A 12,500-nucleotide genomic window follows, 5' to 3' on the forward strand; every position below is an offset into this window, starting at 1 on the left:
AATGTTTGGCAATGAGATGAGTGAGATTCATTTTTAGTTTTTTTCTCATACTTAACATTTTAACTTTCTCTTTTCAACTTCCTGTGTAAAATCTCCCACCAGTCGTCTCCCAATAGCTCAGTCTGTGATTATGTAACCATCTCTTTGGTTACTAGTCCCTGGATGGACTTGTGGAGATGCTTTGTGACGGATGTCGGAGCAATAACCTGACATGTTAGCAAAACAAACACTGGCTGCAGTGGAGTGTAACTTTAGAAAAGTACTTTCTCTACTTACCTAACTCCACATTCCACTCCATTTATATACATGTATCTTATATATTACTACGTGTTTTATTGGTATTCAGCAATTGTTTGTTTCTCAACGAATTCAGCATACCACACATTTTGAATAGGTAAACCAACAATTTACAAAGTGTAAAAAACATTTGACAAATCCTACATATCTTACATACATGTTAATGTAATAAAACATCAGAGGCACGGTGTACTCAACAACATTTTATTGGAAGAGTACAATATCTATCTTCAGTGCTGCAACAAATGAACAACACAATCAAGTGATAAAAGTGACAATATCTTCAACACATTCACAAGTGTGGCACATTTCGTATGCCTTTCACGGAAACTTCGACCTGTATTCAATGACGTGGTCTAGAATATAGTGTGTGCCTATGTTTTGCAAACTGACAAAGGTATGAACAAAAACATTGTTAATGTTCTATATTTCAGCAATGAAATCTGACATTTGATATATTATTTTAAGAAATGTAAGACATTTGTAAATGTCCTTAATTTTCATAGTAACAGAAAGTGAACTTGAATATTGGTTGTTTTCATCCGTATGTGCACTTGGTACTTACTATCTAACCTGCTACACATGCTATCACACATATTACACAAACCATCAAGGAACCCTAGCAGTACATTTGAAATCCGCTTTACTGTATTGATATTTTAGATGTTACCGCTTACATCACATAACAATACTCAATCCATTTTTCTAAATAAAACGAGTTATAGGTTCAACACATCTAACTTTCTTTTCCCATCCATCTGTCATTTTCTCACTCATCACCTTGCAAACCTCTTACTTTTATGCACATGCAAGTAAATAATAGGCCTATCATGTATCCATTTATCAAAATTCATAAAACATGTTTAGAATTTCAACTTTTCAGGTACAGAACATTCAATGGAACATGCAGTACATACTATAGATGTGTGTGAATGCACTTCACTGATCAGAATTATAGTGGAGAACGAGAAACCACTTCTTTGCCCCCTGTGGCCACAGGACAAAATGCACAAACAATCCATGCTCAAACCAAAATACTGTACATGCACACACATATAGAAAAACAAACTCCATTTTAAACCAAAGACCATTAACATCAGTACTTTTTTCCCCAGAAAACCTTTAAAGCTCGACTCCATAATGGTGAAACAAAGTTACATGATAGAACAGCAGAATTAATAATACAAATGTTTTTTTTTCACGCTGTGACACGCTCCTCAACTGAAAACAAGAACAATGGTGGTGGGGCAAACAGTGGCGCCGTTTCTCTGCAGAATCCATCTTCAAACGTGTAATTCACCCTATCATGCTGCTGTAGACCGTTATCACTATCTGGGTCAGTATTTCCTCATTGAATCCAAACATTTGTCTTAAAAAATAAACACTACCTTGATCAAATTGTTAATTATAATATGCTGGCCCTATTGTTTACATCTGTACATCCAATTATATTTTCTACGTTTGTTCTTACAAGTGCACTGTTTATATGTTTGAATTCTAGCTGAGGAGATTACCTTCTCATAGCTGTGCGTGGCAAACTAGCGTAGAGGGACTGACTCGGGTGGCCCGGGCCTCGACCCATATGTCCAGCGCTAGCACTCATCGCTGACCACAGAGGCTGGGCCTGTCTGAAGGGAGGCCCATAGACAGGGGCAGAGGTCATGCTCATAGACCTAGTATGCATGGCTGGTGGTGGAGCATAATAGTAACCTCCACTGACACTGGGGGCATCCAACGACACCTTGCGCTTCCATTCGTCCGGAGGTTCTGGAAGAGATCGTCGGTTGGCGGCGGAGTTGACGTTAGTGGTGATGGACTGAGGGAAGTTCTGGAATCGGAAGGCATCGTCCACCAGGCCCAGAGGGCTCCGGGAGGCAGCCTCCCAAGGGCTGGGGGGCTTGAGGGAAGCTTTTTCCTGCCAGGAGGTCTGCCTCCCGAGAGATGGATGGAACACAGGGGTGGTCACAGGGGACATAGATGACTGCGAGGACATGTAGGACATGGAGCACATCCGTCTGGGTAGGGACAGAGAGTAGCTTCTGCCAAGTCCCTGGAAGAAAAGGACATTGTACTGGATTGATGTGATTCTGGTAATATTAAGGATACTGTACACACTGGGGCTCAGGGTCAAAATATAAAATACCAAATGTACTGTAATGCACATGTATTTATGAGGCAGTAAATAAATGTGTTCATGACAGTGCAACCCTCTTTTCCCAACAAAGAATTTGGGGTAGAATACACAGAAAAACAGTAGTTCTCCACAACCTGGTTTGGCCTGGATTACTTGAGCCAAGAAGGGGAGAAGATTCTCATCCTGTGCACTGGAGTAAGGTGATTCATTTTGCGGTCCAATAAAACACACAGAAACACACACAGTGTCAGAGAGCATTGCCTCCCATGAAAGGGCAGGCTATCCCCTTTCAAACTCTTCAAAATGGACACAGCCCAATTCTACTCAACTGTGTGTTCATCAATACATTTCCCCATGATTATTGCTATTTTTTCACAACATAGAAGTCATATCACTCTATCTTCCAATGTCATTGTTGCCTGGAGATTAACACCTATAAATAATCACAGTAGTGAATGTCAATCAAACCTAATGATGCAACATTACTGCATATTTTTGTTCAGTGTTCATGTTCCAAACATATCTGGGTGACGTAATGGTGTCGTTTCTCCCTAAAATACACGAGTCCCCGTGGCCAATTAAGACCAATGGATGGGAAGAGAGTCAGTTTTCAGCACTTACCTTTGGCATGGGTTGATCCTATCGGGTCTCTGCTTTAGCAGAGTTAACTTTTCGAAAGGGATAGCAGGTTTTAAAGATGGTGAGTCTGAGCTATATTTGGAAACAGATGAGCCCTTTGCTCATAGCAGGTCTCCATGCAAACATTGGATTTCAACAAAGACCTGTTCAGAGGACGTAACACATTGCCTTGTGGATTATTGAAAACTTAAACCTACCAAAGCGTCTTATACAGGTGGAAAGGACTCAAATATAGTTTCATTTGCTGTAAAGTAGAAGATGTGATCTAACCTGCATGATGCACGGTGAGGCAATCATTGTTGTATCATTACTGTTTTTAACCAGATATTGCTTAAGGTACTAAGAATTGGCAACATTAATGAATACATAAGCAACATTAAAATAGAAGAGGTATTACAAATGAATAAAGAGTGTGGTACAATAATTAAAGCGTGATGCATTCATAAAAGAAAACATTGCAAGAGTCCATGCAGTAGTAATGAAATATGAAAACACACACAAAAAGTTAAAGGGAGATATTTAATAGCAAGATTGTGCCGAGTACAAGAAGTGCAATATACAATGGAACACATAAAAGAGGAAAAATAAATGTAACAAAGGACAGGAAAGGTAAAGTCAGCAATCTGGTTGGAAATTAAAGAAGGATTATTTGTAATATATATATATATCAATTGTGTTTAACCTGAAAACAAATCATGTTTGATGAAGTGTTAAAATTAAGATGTTGATAAAATCAACTAAGTAACTGGCCATAATTGACAATAAAATACAAAATTCCACATTGTCAACAACACAAAGATGTAGAGGGGACTTTAAAAACACCATTAGCAAAAGCTTTGAGCTGTATCACACTATTAAATATAGTTTGGAATGAGACTGAAGGAATTTTAAGAGGTCTGCATCCAAATATAGTGCCTATTATTATTCTTCTATTATTATATCTCTTCCAATAATCGTCATCATAAAAGTATGAACAAACCCCCCTGTTTTTATGTTATGCACTCTCATTGCTATCATATTGCATACATTGCAAACATGATTTTGACTAGCATCCAACCTACTTACACTGTTTTACATTTCCTATGGGTATGAACATTACTGTTCCAATAATGGTAATGTTGCATGTGGTCATGAGACCACTGGTGAATACAGGCTACCCTAAACATAAATTAATTTACAACAAAAAAGGCGAGGCAAGACACCATAGACAAACTAGAAATGATTCCTCTTTTCAGCTGCACACACAACTGATCTCATTTTCCTGAAATTACTCAACACGATGTATCCCTAGTGGGACCAAAGCTTCAGCCAAGGAGGGGACTTAAAAAAAAATCTGCCTCTTATGCCTAATGTGTACATCACTTTCCCCTGCTAGTATCTGTATCCTCATGAATGACCTAGCGCTGCAGAAAACAATATAACAGCTACCTAACGGATTGACTTGCTAAACTGTGTATCAATAGCTAGCAAAATTAGCTAACTAGCTTCATTGGCAAACATTACCTTCATTGGTATTAGCAGAAGCTAACATTAGCTTCATTCACATCTTCATTAACAACACCTACAATAGTCTCTCATTCTCAATAGTTTTTCATTCAGCTGAGAAACACTCACGTACAGCTACAATAGCCTCTAATTTCATTGTTTTACAAGCTATAAAGCAAACAGACAGCATTATCAAGTTGAAGTGGGGCGTTAACTCAAGCAAAGGAGGTAGATCGAGGAGGGGTGGCCAATTAATGATAACAACCATATGAAGTGATATCTATTGAAATATTCTGTCTGTATAAAATCACTGGTATAAGCCAGATAGATGGTCTGGGAAATGAATTCAGAGAGACAGAGGCATTTGTTTTCTTATGTTAATTTCCTATAAATGTAAATGTTTTGCTATTTCTTTCAACATTTTGGTAAAGCATTGTTTTCCCTTGTTGACCTGTCATGCATATTGCACATTCTTTAAATATTGAATTCATTGTTTAGTTTTGTTGTTCTAAGTTGTAATTTAAAATGTTTTGTGCTAGGTTTGCATACTATGTACAGCAGAAAGTAAGAAGATATAGGGTGACATTTTGACACTGCAACAATGCAAAGATATTACCAAAAACAAGTCAATTTAAAAAAAATACTTGGCAGGACACGTCTAATTAATATATATATTTTTTAAATAAATGGTTCTTTAGAAAAGGTAAGAAATAGTGTATAATCTCTGCATTTTCTGCAACATCAAAATGGGTCAGTGGGTTGGAACTAGTGTTGGAGAACGACATGCCTCCACTGTTTGGTTGCTACCGCTTGTTTTTTGGCAGAAAATGTAGGCCGAGGAGCCATTTGAATGGTACCTCTAGAGAGGACATCAGCATCAAAGGGTATAGAAGACAAAGATGCTGAGTTGACACTGAGAGATAGCTGACAGGGTGTGCTTGTGGGTATAGGGCAGTGGGTGCTTGGAGCTTGGGGAGCTTTGTTGGCGCTATCATGCACAGCAGGTGAAGCATTATGCTTCCAATCCAGTTGCTTGCTAACTGGGAGTGGTTCACTTGACTGTGTAGGTTGACAGTCAAAAGGGTATAGGACACTCACCGATCTAGTAGACTTAGCAGGAGCTATGGGCTTGCTTTGTTGTTTTGCCGGGGGAAGGTCATGGCCAGGGTAAGAGTAAGGAGAAATGGTAAAGGCAGGTCTAGGGCTGACAACAGGGGCAGGTTTAGGGCTCAAGGTTGGGTTTGACTCAGAGGTTGGGATGGGGGCCATTTTGAGGCTAGGGCTAAGGCCTTCAGCCTCAGTGCCTACGTTATATCTAAAGAGTGATGAGTCCAGCTGATAGGGCTGATGTTTCATGACATCTAGGGCATCCAGGTGCTTGGAGGGTTGTGGTTTGGTTTTCACAGTGGTCTTTGGTTTGATTTTTGGACTTGTTGAATAGGGCTGTTTAGCTGCTGCATGGGGGTAGAAAGGAGCATGAAGGGGATTGTATGACAAAGGAGGTGGGGCTCGGATGTTGGAAGAATATCTCCAAGCACCTGGAAGGGAGGCGGTGGGGGAAGGACACTTTGCTTTGTTGGCCTGAACTGTTTCGGCATCCACCACAAACTTCTCCATACGGGTCTGCCTCTTGGCAAAGAGTTCGGCACCTCTTCCCCTCAGAGTTGGACCATTTATGGCTGGACTAACATGGCCCTCAGAGATGTGACCCATTGAAGAAGTAGGTGGTGCCTTGGCTGCGTGGCTGTAAGAGCTCCCTCGTTGGGGTGGGCAAGATGCCACCGAAGGATTTGGGGACTTATTCTTTGAGACTGTGGGTTGGCGAGGTGCCGTGTGAGTTGGGTTCGGGGCCTGAATACTCACTGGGGACCGCGGTGGCTGTGGACTCCAGCTATTCATGGTTGGATGAAGTTGAGAGGGTGATGTTGAGTTGGCTGGTGCCCCGGTGTTCATGGGTGGCTGTGGTCGTGACTGAGTTTGGGGTGGTTCCCGGGGGTTCGCCGTTTGCTGAGGCGAATGCCAGTCTTGTTGTTTGAAGTATTGCTGAGGAGGAGACCCCACTGGATTTGGGAAATATGCCGGGATTGGACTCCTTGCCAGGTGAAGTAGCACATTCGAGGGACTCTCCTTCAACCATGGTGGACAGACTGGATTAATGCTAGGCTTTGGGGCAACAGGTGGGGGATTCTTGTGCTTGACTGTTCGGGGTTGCATAAAGTTGCATGCCTCAGCACCAAGACTAAAGTAGTCTTCCTCTTCGCCTGACTCAATATATGGTCTTCTTTCCCCTCTGTTTTGAATATAGGCGTTGGAGGGTTGATCAGAGGCCGCTCTATTAGCACCTCTTCTTTTTGAGTCTGGTAGGATGCCCGTCTTGATTGCTGGTACAGATATGCGTTCGTCACGCGAAGCTATGAAGTCCCCAGTTGGGGACCAGACCTGTGGAACTGTGTGTATAGGGACTGATACCTTGAATTTGAGTTCATGATGCTTCACTGGGCTAGTGACACCACTAAGAGGAGAAAATGGGACAGGCACTCTGTTTTGGGATCCCAAGAAGGGCTTAGCTGTTCTGTTGGGCACAAGAGGCTTTGGTATGGCACTAGCTAGGAGGTTGGGCATACTATTCATCACGTGAGCATATTGTTGCATCTCCTGTTGGTTTTCTTTGTACTGCAGATGTTGATTGCCATGGCCATCCATGTAGATCTGATCAGCATGCCTTTCACGGTATTGAATTTGATTGGATTGCACATAAGTTTCATCTGTTTTGTAAGACTTGTACATTTCTGTGTCTTCAAGCTCTACGATACCTTTCACGGGTAAGCCTTTGCGCCTCATTTCCTCGTGCTCTAGGGCAATCTCATCCATCCTCTGGCGGCGCTGCACAAACATTGCCACGCCCTTGCCTTTTGTCTCTGGCAGTTGCTCCATCTCTTCCAGGTGGTGAAATATGTTGGCTATTCCAAGGTTCTCCCAGTTTAAATTGACGTCTCGGTCTCGTACATTCACTGTGTAGTCTTCATCAAGTTCTGAATAATCATTCGTGGCCAAAGTAAACCTGACCGTTTTGCCGTATTCACTGTCTTCGTCTTTGCCGCTTTGGTCGTCAAACTGGTGCTGACCTGTCCCGTAGCTGACAAGTGTATACTTCTTAACCCTTTGCCGACGCTTCTTGAACATTAACACCCCTCTGTTTCTCGGATTTGGTGCATCGGTCAACAGCAAAGCAATGCGTTTACATTTAGACTTGGCTTCCTTCACCTGCCTGTCTGACTGGCTCTCACTCTGTCTGGGCCCTGTGAGGGAGAGAGGACAGAGATAAAAAGAGAATGTAATTACATAAATTATAATTGTTTGCTACCTCAGAATGATGCATATGTAATGTGAGGAGGTATCACATTAAAGTAGCCCACATACAGTACATTACACGAGAACTGTCTACCCATTTCAAATGATCTGTGTCTTGAGAATGTCATCAACCGATTCATTTTAGGGTGTAGCTTTCTCAATTGCCATTTAAAATTGCCATTTAAGTTAAAGTGCATTCGGAAAGTATTCAGAGCCCTTCACTTTTTCCACATTTTGTTACGTAACAGCCTTATTCTAAAAGGCAATACATCATTTTTATCTCCTCATCAATTTACACACAGTACCCCATAATGACAAAGCAAAAACAGGTTTTTTAGATTTTTTCGCAAATGTATATTTAAAAAAAAACCTGAAATATCACATTTACATAAGTATTCAGACCCTTTACGCAACACTTTGTTGAAGCATCTTTGGCAGCCTCGAGTCTTCTTGGCAATGATACTACAAGCTTGGCATACCTGTATTTGGAGAGTTCCTCAATTTCTTCTCTGCAGATTCTCTCAAGCTCTTTCAGGCGGGCGGCGGAAACATCACATCTTGGCACATCTTTTATCAGGTCTCTCCAGAGACGTTGGATTCAAGTCTGTGCTATGGCTGGGCCACACAAGAACATTCAGAAACTTGCCCCGAAGCCACTCCTGCGTTGTTTTGGTTGTGTGCTTAGGGTCATTGTCCTGTTGGAAGGTGAACTTTCGCCCAAGCCTGAGGCCTTGAGCGCCCTGGAGTTTTCATCAAGGATCTCTCTATACTTTGATCTGTTCATCTTTCCCTCAATCCTCACCAGTCTCCCAGTCCCTGCCGCTGAAAAACATCCCCACAGCATGATGCTGCCACCACCGTTCTTCCCCGTAGGGATGGTATTGGCCAGGTGATGAGCGGTGCTTGGTTTTCTCCAGATGTGACGCTTGGCCAAGAGTTCAATCTTGAATCTTGTTTCTCATGGCCTGAGAGTCCTTTAGGTGCCAAACTTCAAGCAGGCTATCGTGTGCCTTCCTTTTGAAAGGCCTGCTTGGTGATGTGCTGCAGAGATGGTGGACCTTCAGGAAGGTTCTCCCATCTCCACAGAGGAGCTCTGTCATAGTGACCATTGGGTTCTTAGTCACCTGCCTGACCAAGGCCCTTCTCAGTTTGGCTGGGCGGCCAGCTCTAGGAAGAGTCTTGGTGGTTACAAACTTGCTCAACTTAAGAATGATGGAGGTCACTGTTTTCTTGGGGACCTTCAATGCTGCAGACATTTTTTGATACTCTTCCCCCGATCCAATCCTCCAACACAATCCTGTCTCGGAGCTCTACAGACAGTTCCTCATGGCTTGGTTTTTGCTCTGACATGCACTGTCAACTGTGGGACCTTACATAGACAGGTGTGTGCCTTTCCAAATTATGTCCAATCAATTTGATTTACCACAGGTGGACTCCAATCAAGTTGTAGAAGCATCTCAAGGATGATCAATGGAAACAGCAAACGGTCTGAATACTTATGTAAATAAGTTATTTTTTTTTTTATACATTTGCTAAACTTATGGGGTATTGTGTGAAGATTGATGAGGAAAAACATGAATATAATCAATTTTAGAATAAGGCTGTAAGTTAACAAAGTGAAGGGGTCTGAATACTTTCCGAATGCATTGTACATGGTGATAGCTGTAGAATATAATGGATATTGAATAGAAATATCTAATTAATACTATACAATGTCAAATGGTTAATCTTTTGACATTGTTCAACTTAGTTGCTTGTGATTTATTAATCTCAGCACCTATGGTAAATCTAGCCTTAGTCTGGAATATAATTGAATTAGTATGGTTTACATCTAATCCTTTGCCCTTCTGCAAAACAGTTAGTGTTTATGAATGTACAGTGCTAATATCATGACATGATTCATGAGGAAAGGAATTTATCATGTACAGTACCTTAGTTTACTACATTAGAAATAGAAGTCTTGGAGGCAGACAATTTTGGAAACAACAAGCTCTATTATTTCATAATGTATTACAAATCATTCGAACATTAATGGTCAATATTTTAGAGTAACCTTTCTCTTCCTAACATTTAGACATCTCCAAAATAAAGGAACAAATAGAGAGCTAGAGATTTGAAATGTAATTCCAGACCTTCTATTTATTATCTTGTCACGATGACTCCTGACAAATATCTTTCCTATCATATTGTATTATAGCAAACACTTCACTTTACTTGAAGCTTCCACCCTAAGATCTACGGAACACTGTCATCTATTGACGTGATGGATGTCATATAAAGTGACTGCACAGTTTTAGCTAAACCCATTATAGTTACCCAGCCAATTACCTGTAGCTTATATAAAGACCCTGTGCAGTTGAATAGTACTTTTAAATAGCTATATTAGAAGTAGCAAACGAATGCAAATAATAGAAATATGATACTTTTTAAGTTAGATTTTAGTCAGTTGACATTTTGAATTTATTTTGATTTTATCCTAGAGCTATAAAGTTTTTATAGTGCTCACTAGAGGATGATAATATATGTATTTTTACTGATAAATACATCCAATTTGCATACTAGGATTTGTAACATTAGACACAACCTGTCAATATTACAACTTTCATCTTTACATTAGAATAATACGTTAACTATACTCCTACATTGTTGCCAAATTAACACTTTAAATCTTAGAAGGGATGTTCAGTATTATACTGTACAGAAGCAACAAATCTATGGAAGTAATGCAGTGCCTTTTTAAATGTTCATAGCCAAATCAACTTAAATCAACTAAGTTATTTTGTTTAAAGTTACTTGAAGGTGATCCAGCTTTTTTTAACAGGCACCACATGCCATCATCACTCCCATTGTTTTTAGCTAGTGGTGGCTAAATTTAGCTGAAGTTGAAAGAAAACCATCTAAAATTACATTTTAAAATACTCAACTTCTCCTTAAACACTTCAAATAAGTTATTGCGAAATGTCTTGAAGCACCAGTTTGTGTTCGGTCAACCTGATTTATCCATGTTTTTCTGTTATTGTCCATCTGCTAGTGTTGTAGACTGAATGAATGCAAATTATTAATTGCATTTGATATAGTTGAGACTTTCCTTGGAGGATTACACAAAAAAAAGAATAACAGTGTACAAACACATAATGACACTTCATGTTAATTTAAATAATATTTATCAAAACATCTGTGGCCCCCATTAAAAACGTTGCATTTAATGAAAAAAAACGAAATCGACTACTTATAAATATATTGTTTGCATGGTGTTTGCAACAACGTTTTTTGCCATGTGCATAGAGCAAGCAGACAGCAAATCCAAAGAGGGTAAACATTCAGCAACGTTGGACTGCTACTTTTAATGTGCTTTCAGTATCACCTGGACCTGCCGACTCTGCAACTGTGTCCTTTTATTTTTAGGTCCACATAGCAAGATGCAATAAAAACACTAGTGTCATTTCAGAGCTAACTTAGGGGGGGTCTATGAGGCAAGAAAATTGAGGAGCTAACTTTCCATTACACAGTCAACGCTAACGGTTTGAAAGGGATCGGGTGTCAAGCCAGGATGACACATGTTGGTGTCCGTCAAATTAACATCTGCCAGCCTCATCAGAGGCATGGTCGTATTTTATTCTTATCCACTCAGACTATTAAATGCACAGGAGAGTCAGCCTATATGCCCAGTTTAAATAAAACACACATCCCAGCAGTCATGCCCTTTAGTCCAAATTCAAAACATCATTATCTATTTTGCTTTCTAAATGTCACTGTACTTTGTAGCAGCAATAACAGCAGTTCATTTACATGACAAAGAACATAATTTAAGTGACAACAAGCCAGTTACATTTTGACATGCCTTTTCTTTTCAAATTATTGCATTAAAATAACATTTCTAACATTGTTTTATTTCATTATAAGCCGAATGCGACAGAGAGAAAGTTACCACATAGTTTTGAGTTGCACAGACTTACATTGGTACACGATCTACAGTAAATGAATGAGGGGGTGGGGGGAGGAGGAGGGTGGCTACTTACGTGCGCGCCTCACCCTGTGTCTGCTGGGACTGGGGAGATCTCTCTCAGACGCAGAGTTCCACTGCTCTGCCTGCTCAGCACCCTGCGCTGAAATTCCAAAGGATAGATGAGCAGGAGGTGCTTCGCTGTGCCCTCCTTCCTCCAGAGACTCAACACTCCCATTCCCCCTGGCCCCGGTCCCAGAGCCCAGCCTCCTACCGTCCCCCCTGGGTTGCCCATGGGTCAGAGTTAGGGTCATCTCACTCCGGCCAACGGAGGAAGAGGAGGTGGACCGTTGCCTTGAAATTTGACTCAAGTTGGGGTTCGGGGTGGGGGCTTGTGGGGACTTTGGGGGAGTCGGTGAAGCGGTGCTTGGGTAGGATTCGGCATCGGAGCTCACAGATTCCTCAGGGTAGACGCTACATGGCCCCTGTGATAAGGTGTCTATCTCCTGACTGCTGGGGCTCAGCCCCCTTACCAGGCTACGTTCTTCCGGGTTGTAGTTCGATGGTGATCTCTGATGTTCCACCATAGATTTCTTGGTGTATGGTTCAGGGGACTCCACAGAATGGGGGGACTCGGCCTGTCTTATGTGG

At 41.1% G+C, this 12,500-nt stretch overlaps 1 protein-coding gene across 1 annotated transcript; it reads right to left on the bottom strand.

Moving 5' to 3' along the window:
• Nucleotides 1–1,460: 1,460 nt before the first annotated feature.
• synpo2b (synaptopodin 2b) lies at nucleotides 1,461–12,163 on the bottom strand. The gene is made up of 3 exons (XM_064925993.1): nucleotides 11,926–12,163; nucleotides 5,654–7,854; nucleotides 1,461–2,347 (listed from the first exon to the last, which is right to left on the bottom strand). The coding sequence occupies exons 1-3, from the start codon at nucleotides 12,161–12,163 to the stop codon at nucleotides 1,808–1,810; spliced, it is 2,979 nt and encodes a 992-aa protein (XP_064782065.1). The 3' UTR covers nucleotides 1,461–1,807.
• Between the last annotated feature and the right edge of the window lie 337 nt (nucleotides 12,164–12,500).

Source organism: Oncorhynchus masou, chromosome 20 (genome assembly GCF_036934945.1).
Source record: "Oncorhynchus masou masou isolate Uvic2021 chromosome 20, UVic_Omas_1.1, whole genome shotgun sequence".
Taxonomy (NCBI): Eukaryota; Metazoa; Chordata; class Actinopteri; order Salmoniformes; family Salmonidae; genus Oncorhynchus; species Oncorhynchus masou.